Genomic DNA, 7,612 nt, shown 5'->3' with positions numbered 1-7,612 from the left:
TGGAGAGCCACAGTGTGGTCACCCTTGGCCTGGTGCGCGAGATACCCTCTTACCTTGACACGGCTTCCACCTGGATCCACTCACAGTAACATCAAGACTAGACTACTGCAACAAACTGCACATTGGTCTCCCCTCAAAATCACCTCATAAAATCCATCTAGTCTAGAATGCCTTGTTATTAAAAGGAAATCCAGTATGGGGGGGGGAATCAAAACATTCTCATCAAGGACATACTGTCAGGGGTATTTCTGACTCCCAGCTCCAATTCTGCCCTCATAGAAACAAGGAGATAGATGAATCAAACACAAGGCCGTTTTTTTAAAAAGACCATTTATTTGTTGAATAAGGAAACTTCTGTAAAATTACATATAAAGGTTCGTCACTAAACTATAGTGTACAATTTCCAATGTCTCACAATGATAATTGTAATAAATACATATAAACAAAACAAGGTAAAAAGCTAAGGTGTTTTGTTTTGTTTTTTGTCAGGCAACCTATAAAATGGTTCCTCAAGTTTTATACTTGGCAGCGTTTTAATTGGCATATTGTAGATTTTATTTCATTATTTTTGTTCTGATTAAGTGCTGCTGCAAAATTTTCACATTTCTTTGGAGCGTTTCCTCCCCCGCTAGGAAATAAGGACGTCTTAACTACAAAATACTGTTCAAAATTTAATAGGAATTAGTTAAAACCAAGGAGAAGAAAAATCAAGGCCCAAGAAGTCGTACGAAATCCATTTAGGCACGGCCACGGAGGGGAAAAGGTGGGCAGTGCACATGTCAGAGACCCTGAGTCATAGGAGAACCTGGGCAGTTCCATGTCTGGATACATCACTTATAGAACACAGGATGCTTCTGCCGTAGCTGTAGCTCTACCACGCTAGGTCCAGAGCTTTATGTGAAGAGATATGCTAGCTGCAATAGTCATTCCCTTTAGTGCACATATGTATGCGCAGTGTGGATGGTTTAGGTGTTCTCTCCCGTGGTGCTCCAATAAACAGAGAACTGTTCCCCTTAAAGACTTTTAAACGAGGCTCTTTAGATTCTCGTCCTTAATTTTTTATGGTGCGGAAGCGCTTCTGCAAGCGGTTGCCTACACCCGTAAACGTCCATTGGCCCTGGGAACTTTGCTTTTACGACTGGATTTTCTGAGTAAGAATTCATGGCATCCTCTGAAATCTACATCTCCCACAATGCTTTGGGAAGGGCCACAGTGGTTAAACAGCAGGTTTCGGAACTGGTAAATAGTGTACGTTTGCAATTACAGGAAAAAACACAGCAAGTGAGACAGGATTAAAACGTTACGGTTTGTACTATATTAAAAAGGGCTAGTAATGCTGGGTTTCTCCTGGAGATAGGTAACAAGCCTTTGCTTTTTCCCGACAGGTGAGTTTGAGATACAGAAATCATCTGCAGGAGCAGTCTTGTGTTACATAAATAAGGTAGCAAACAACCCTGTGAACTGAAGCGCAGGCAATACATGGACGACCTGCACTTCCAGTTGGTAGAACGACATTTGGCATTTTAAAAAGAGAAAGACAGAGAGAGAGAATACTGTGCCATTCCTCAACTTTCCTGATTGTGAGTATTTCAACACAGCCCTTTCTAGATAGGGTAGGGAAAGAACGTCTCGCACAATTGCCGACACACTGGGGTAATTGAGAAAGACGGCAAAAAGGCAACGAGTCGGAAGCATTTGATAATAAAAACCTACTGCAAAGGAATTGGGCGGGGGGGAGGGGAGCAACATAGCAAATGGCTTTTGTTACAAAACACGCTTCTTAATCGGAGGGCCAGTAAAAATATATCGACAAGAAGATTTTTTTTTTTACAAAAATGAGGTTAGGAGCCGTGAGACGACAGAGCTCACTGTAAACATCATGAGTTTTGTTCAGATCCCTTGGTGGTTATTCGGACTGTTCGTTTTTCTCCTCCCGAGCTCCACGCCCGTCAGCGCTGCAAGGAGTTGCATAGATAGCTTGCCCTACTACTGGATACACACAGACACTGAGGTTTTAGCTGAGTTAGCAGTTCATTTACCTGGATTCTAGTATACGACTACACTTTTATGTTGCCTAACTTGGTACTTACCAAAGGTCCGTGTAAAGATAAAGACACACTGCGGTCACCTAAGGAACTTGGCTTTTTTCTCCTTTCACTGAACAAGGCCCAAAAAGGTTTCACTGGTAAATTGGAAGCAGAAGTTACACCTACAATTATACCCAACATCAGAGGGTCGTAAATACACACAGAAGGTAGCTTCGTCCTTCTTTTTGATAAAGCAGGATCTGAATCATCAGTCCCTGCCTCCATCCCACCCCACCCACCCCCAACGGCGCAACTTCTTCCATGCATCCAGATGCAGCTTGCATGCAGGGACTTGCATTGGCTTGCACCAATGCATTGGACCCGGAAGTGCAAGAAGCGGCACTCAAACCCAACCTAATACTGTGGGGTCAGACTCTGATCGCCCCTGATTTAAGAAGTCATGGCAATTTTCGGAGAAACACCCCCTCCAAATGGAATTCTGGGTATTTTACGGAAGCAAGGGAGGGGAAAGACATGGCGGCGTTTTAGCTCACGGGGCATAAAAATTAAGTAAGAAGAGCGGCAGAGGCCAACCCCAATTCCCCTGCGAGAGGTTTTTGCCGGTGAAATTTCGATTTAAGGCGAATCTCTGAACAAGGCAGTGGCGCATCAGGGATCGACAAAGAGAGTTTCACTTTTCTTCTGGGACTGGCTTTTGCACATTGTTAATATCTGCTTAAGCACTTTCTGGACGTCCTCATCCATCTGGCCCTAAAAAAGGATTAAGAAGGGGAAAAGCAACAAGAGAGATATCAGCAACTTGGTAAAGGCAACCGCCTGAGCAATAGCTGTTACTGCGAATTGTTCTTTCTGAATTTCGATTTAAACAGCTCCCAGAGTCAGACTGAGCCATTATAAACTCTCATTTAAAAATACTACCTTCTTGCAAAAGGAACGAAAAGGGCTGTTTTTTCTCCACAATGCCAACCAAGCCATGGGAAATGCACGAAGAATGTTCCCTTACCTGCACGGCATACAGCAGGTGCGTTCGGTAAACAGATACAATCTCCTGATGTTGTTTCTTGGTTTCCTAAAAAATAAAAGGCACATGGATGCACATAAATAAACCATGCCCAGACATTTCAGAGGGACATGTATTAAGATACGCTGCCTACATTTACTGAACATACATAACACCCTGGTTTTTCACCCAGATCAGCTCCCCAAAACCGCTCACAACTGCCATCCATCACAATGTACCAGACTGCAGGGGTGGCCAAATTGTAGCTCTCCAGAGATCCACGGACTACAATTCCCATGAACCCCCTAGGGGCTCATGGGAACTGTAGTTCATGGACCTCTGGAGAGCCACAATTTGGCCAGCCTTGTACCTAGAGTAAGCCTCACTGGGAGAAGCATTGAGGGAGAACTTTGTTCACTTCTCCATCATCATGCTTCTTGTGTATGGAGTTGCTCCTTGCAGCCTGCCAAGCCAGCCTACTTTAAGTCAATTAGGGAGCTGAAATTTTCTTTGACTATACAATGGAAACGTCTGATAAATACTGCAGCAATTGGTGTGAAAAACCAGGCTAGGGAGGGCGAATGCCAGCATTTTTGCTGCATTTCCTCTCCTGCCTTAGAGGTCTAAAGGTTGAAAAAGGCTGCTTTAACTTATAACCGTCTGAACTATGCTTAGGGCTGATCCTGCGTTGAGCAGGGGGTTGGACTAGATGGCCTGTATGGCCCCTTCCAACTCTATGATTCTGTGATTCACTGACCTCCTTCCCTGGAGGCTCACAACAAATACTGCCTGATGCTTTCTGAAGGCTCTTGGGAATCCTTCAGTCCCTGCTTCCACCGTGCAGAAGGACTGCCGACAGCCAAGCGGAAAAATGCATACAGAAGCTAATCTGCAGAGCCAAGAAGCTTCTTCACTTACAGTGAGCTGGTTTTGCAGGTGTTTGACTTGCTGCTGCAGCAATTCCAGCTGCTGGCTTTGCCTTTTGGGTGTGCCCGTGGCGTAGGAAAGCTGGGAGAGGCTGTTCAACGCGTCCTTTAATTTGGAGACTTCCTTAGACATGTCGTTTATCTGGGAAGAGAAGAAAAGATGGGCTCATTTAAAAAGGAGCAGGAAGGAGGCTGTGTATCGCTAGATGTGTATCGCACCCAGCCGGAAATGCTTCAGCGTCTTAAGGCCTGCAGCCTTCAAGCAGGGGAGGGGCTGCGACGCAACAGCAGGATGGCCGATTTGCATGTAGAAGGGGCCTCAGTTCCCAGCATCTCCCGTTACTACAGTTTCAGGCAGCGGATTGGAAAGGTTTTTCTCTACTTCAAACCATAGAAGTCACATTAGATACAGCTATAAGGACCAGTGGCTTGATCCTACATGTACTGCATTTAAGTATTTGTACTCGTCTGTGTTACACACAAAAATCAAAAGAAAAAAACTTAACATTAAGAGGTTGCCTGTGGTTGAAGTGGAACTAGGCAAATTTGGTTACACTCTTCAATCACATCTGGTAGGGTCTACAGCAGGGGTGGCCAAACAGTGGCCGTCCAGATGTTCATGGACTACAATTACCCATGAGCCCTTGCCAACTGGCCATGCTGGCAGGGCTTCATGGCAATTGTAGTCCATGAGTATCTGGAGAGCCACAGTTTGGCCATGCCTGGTCGATAGCATTTGTCCAGGATGGGAATCAGAGAAGCTTTTGATTGAGATCCCCTTGTTCTTCCTTTCCCCCCTCTCTAGGGTCTACAGCAGCCAGATAATTACTCAGGATTGTGAGGGTGGTGAAGATCTATGTGACTCTTGCTCCATCGATGGAACAAAGTTTGATTCCAGTGGGATTTGCCCAGTGGCATTTAAGACCAGCCATGTTTAATTCTGGACATAAGCTTTCCTGTGCACCCAGAATTAAATTTTGTTGTTGCTCCTGGAGCCCAACTTTGTCTTATTGCTTCAGACCGATACAGTGACCCACCTGAGTCAGCCCACCAAGATAGCCACCCCTGCTTTTAAGGCATCATGTCCACTAACCTTTCTATCTTTGTCCTCTTCTATTCTGGTGGAACTCTCTGAAGCCCTCTTCATTTCAAGCAGGTCTTCTTGGGCTTGCTGGTACTGTTGAAGCAGTCCTTTGATTTCTTGCTCCTTAGCTTCGAGGAGAGCACGGAGGCTCTCTTTCTCCCCTTTCACTTGCACAAATTCTTTCCTCAACTGCGAGAGGTCTGCAGACAAGCTCTCTCTCTCATTCATCAAGTCCTTCAGTTTGGATGACAAGCCGTTGACTTCCCCTTCCGTCGAAGACCGTAGCTCTTCATACAGAGCTCTGGGCACCATAGCTTCACACACCGCCGCCTCTTCTTCTAACAGCTCCCTCTGCAGTCTCTGCACCTCGCTCTCCTTGAGAAGGAGGAGCTCTCTGAGCCTGCTTATCTCTTCTCCCAATTCCTTCACCGAGGTCCTGAGAGCAGTGACCACCTGGAGATGTTCCGAGATGGAGACAGAATTCTTCTTCTGAGCATCCACCAGCTGCTGGAGCTGAGTTGCTTCGCTCAATGCCTTGGCATACTGAGCCTTCATTTCCGACAACGCACTCTCCGCCTGCTCTCTCTGCCACACCGTGGCCTCTATCATTTTTTCGTGTTCCTCCAGAGGGATGGATTTTGAGTCGGACTCTTCCGGAGTGCTCCTTTTCCTGAAGTCTTCAAGCTCTGCCTGGGCTTCTTCGTACAGCCGAGAAAGCTCATCAACCTGTCTTCTGAGGTCATTGATCATGCTGTTCTTTGCCTCCCTCATCTCCTCCCTTTCCTCGCCGCTCCCCAGTTCCATTTGGCTCTTCAGCTTGTCCTGGAGCCTCCTGATTTCCTCCTGGCCTTCCTTGTACCTTTCAATGAGCAGTGCCTTCTCTTGGTTGATGTTCTCGATAACCAAGCCGTAGGAGTTTTTCATCTCCTCGACCTGTTCCACAGACAGGGTGCCAGCCATTTTGTTCTTGTTCTCCTCCAGCTTCGCCTCCATCTCTCTCACAGTCGCCTTGAGTCTCTCGGCATCTTCCAGGGCTTTCCTCAACTCCTCCTTCAGGCGGTTGACCTCCTCGCACGTCGCCCTGAGCTCCTGCAGGTCAGCCTCCTTGCTTTCTGAAGCAACCAGGCCCAGTTTCATTTGCCTCTGGACATTCAGGACCTCCTTCATAGCCTCTTCGTACTTGCTTTGGGTCTCTTTCAGCTTCTGATTGAGGTCCGAGCCGTTTTCGGAGATCTCGGAGTTGTTTAACAAGTGGCCCACTTCCAGAGCTCCAGGATGAAGCTGCGTCTCCAAGTGCAGCCTTTTTGCTTCTGAGCTGTTCAGTCTCTTCCGCACTTCCTTTAAATCATCTTCCAGCTGTTTGATTTTTACTTCATTGTCACTGCCCTGCTCCTGCTTTTTGATGGGAGAGGAGCAGCTTATTTCCTGAGTTACCGACGAACTCTCACTTAGCCTGTCTGTTGAACGATCAAACTCCGTTTGGGTGGAATGGAAAGAATCCAGTGTGGCATCCATGTCTCCTACTTTGACAGCTTTCACCTGTTTGGAGCAGCAGGTGGCATTATTAAATTAAAAAGTTCCAAACAATCATGAAAAAACAGTGAGAACTAGAAGCCTATTTCTCAGAGGTCTGGTTATTAAGCGGATTTGGGAATTTAGGAATATAAGAACTGCCTTTCTGGAGAAGCCCCCTCTGAGTCCAGCAACCAGCTTCCAAATATTCAGCCAGATGTGCCTTCTGCAACAAACAGCATAGGGTAGAGGTGGTCAAACTGTGACTGTCCAGATGTCCATGGACTACAATTCCCATGAGCCTCGGCATGTGCTGGCAGGGGCTCATGGGAATGGAAATCCATGGGCATTTGGAGAACCACAGTTTGGCCACCCCTGGCATAGGGGTTTTAGCTTCCATTATCACAGTTAACAACATGAGTTGTTGTTCCCTTCCAACCTTAAGGGAGGTAACCAGCATAGTATGGGTAGTATTAGTACATAGCAGTGTGTAGATCAGGGGTAGTCAAACTATGGCCCTCCAGAGGTCCATGGACTACAATTCCCATGAGCCCTTACCAGAGAATGCTGGCAGGGGCTCATGGGAATTGTAGTCCATGGACATCTGGAGAGCCGCAGTTTGACTACCCCTGGTCTAGAATGTAAGGGAAATCAAAGTTAATACCTGGTCCAAGAACAATGAGGGGTCACATATAAAACTTTTGGCTCCTGGAAGAAGAAGAAGAGTCGGTTTGTATACTCTGCTTTTCACTACCTGAAGGAGTCTCAAAGCAGCTTCCTTCTCTGCCTCTCCCCTTATGAGGCAGGTGGGGCTGAGAGGGCTCTGAGAACTGAGACTGGCCCAAGGCCACCCAGCCACCTGCAGCTGGAGAAGGAGTGTGGGATCAAACCCGGCTCTCCAGATCAGAGGCTGCCACTCTTAACCACTATACCATGTGGGCTCTCTTGGAAAAAGATTTCCAATATAAATTGTTCATGGATGCTATCAGCAATAAATTTGACACCAGCTACTGCACTGGTCATCTCTACATCATGTTGAAAG

The 7,612-nt window shown here is 46.6% G+C and overlaps 1 protein-coding gene across 4 annotated transcripts in view; it reads right to left on the bottom strand.

Annotated features, from left to right (window-relative positions):
* Positions 1-310: 310 nt before the first annotated feature.
* Positions 311-7,612, bottom strand: part of RAI14 (retinoic acid induced 14) — a 122,090-nt gene continuing 114,788 nt past the window's right edge. For all 4 annotated transcript variants that reach the window (XM_077346941.1, XM_077346942.1, XM_077346940.1 and 1 more), the window contains 4 exons: positions 5,068-6,597; positions 3,967-4,116; positions 3,052-3,117; positions 311-2,798 (listed from right to left, as the gene is read on the bottom strand). In XM_077346941.1, coding sequence (XP_077203056.1) covers positions 2,697-2,798; positions 3,052-3,117; positions 3,967-4,116; positions 5,068-6,597 — 1,848 coding nt within the window. In that variant the 3' untranslated portion in view covers positions 311-2,696. The remainder of the gene's footprint in view (positions 2,799-3,051; positions 3,118-3,966; positions 4,117-5,067; positions 6,598-7,612) is intronic.

The sequence above is a fragment of the Paroedura picta genome, chromosome 7 (genome assembly GCF_049243985.1).
Source record: "Paroedura picta isolate Pp20150507F chromosome 7, Ppicta_v3.0, whole genome shotgun sequence".
NCBI lineage: Eukaryota > Metazoa > Chordata > Lepidosauria > Squamata > Gekkonidae > Paroedura > Paroedura picta.
The sequence above is the reverse complement of the archived record's forward strand: the minus strand, read 5'-3'. Positions and strand labels throughout refer to the sequence as shown.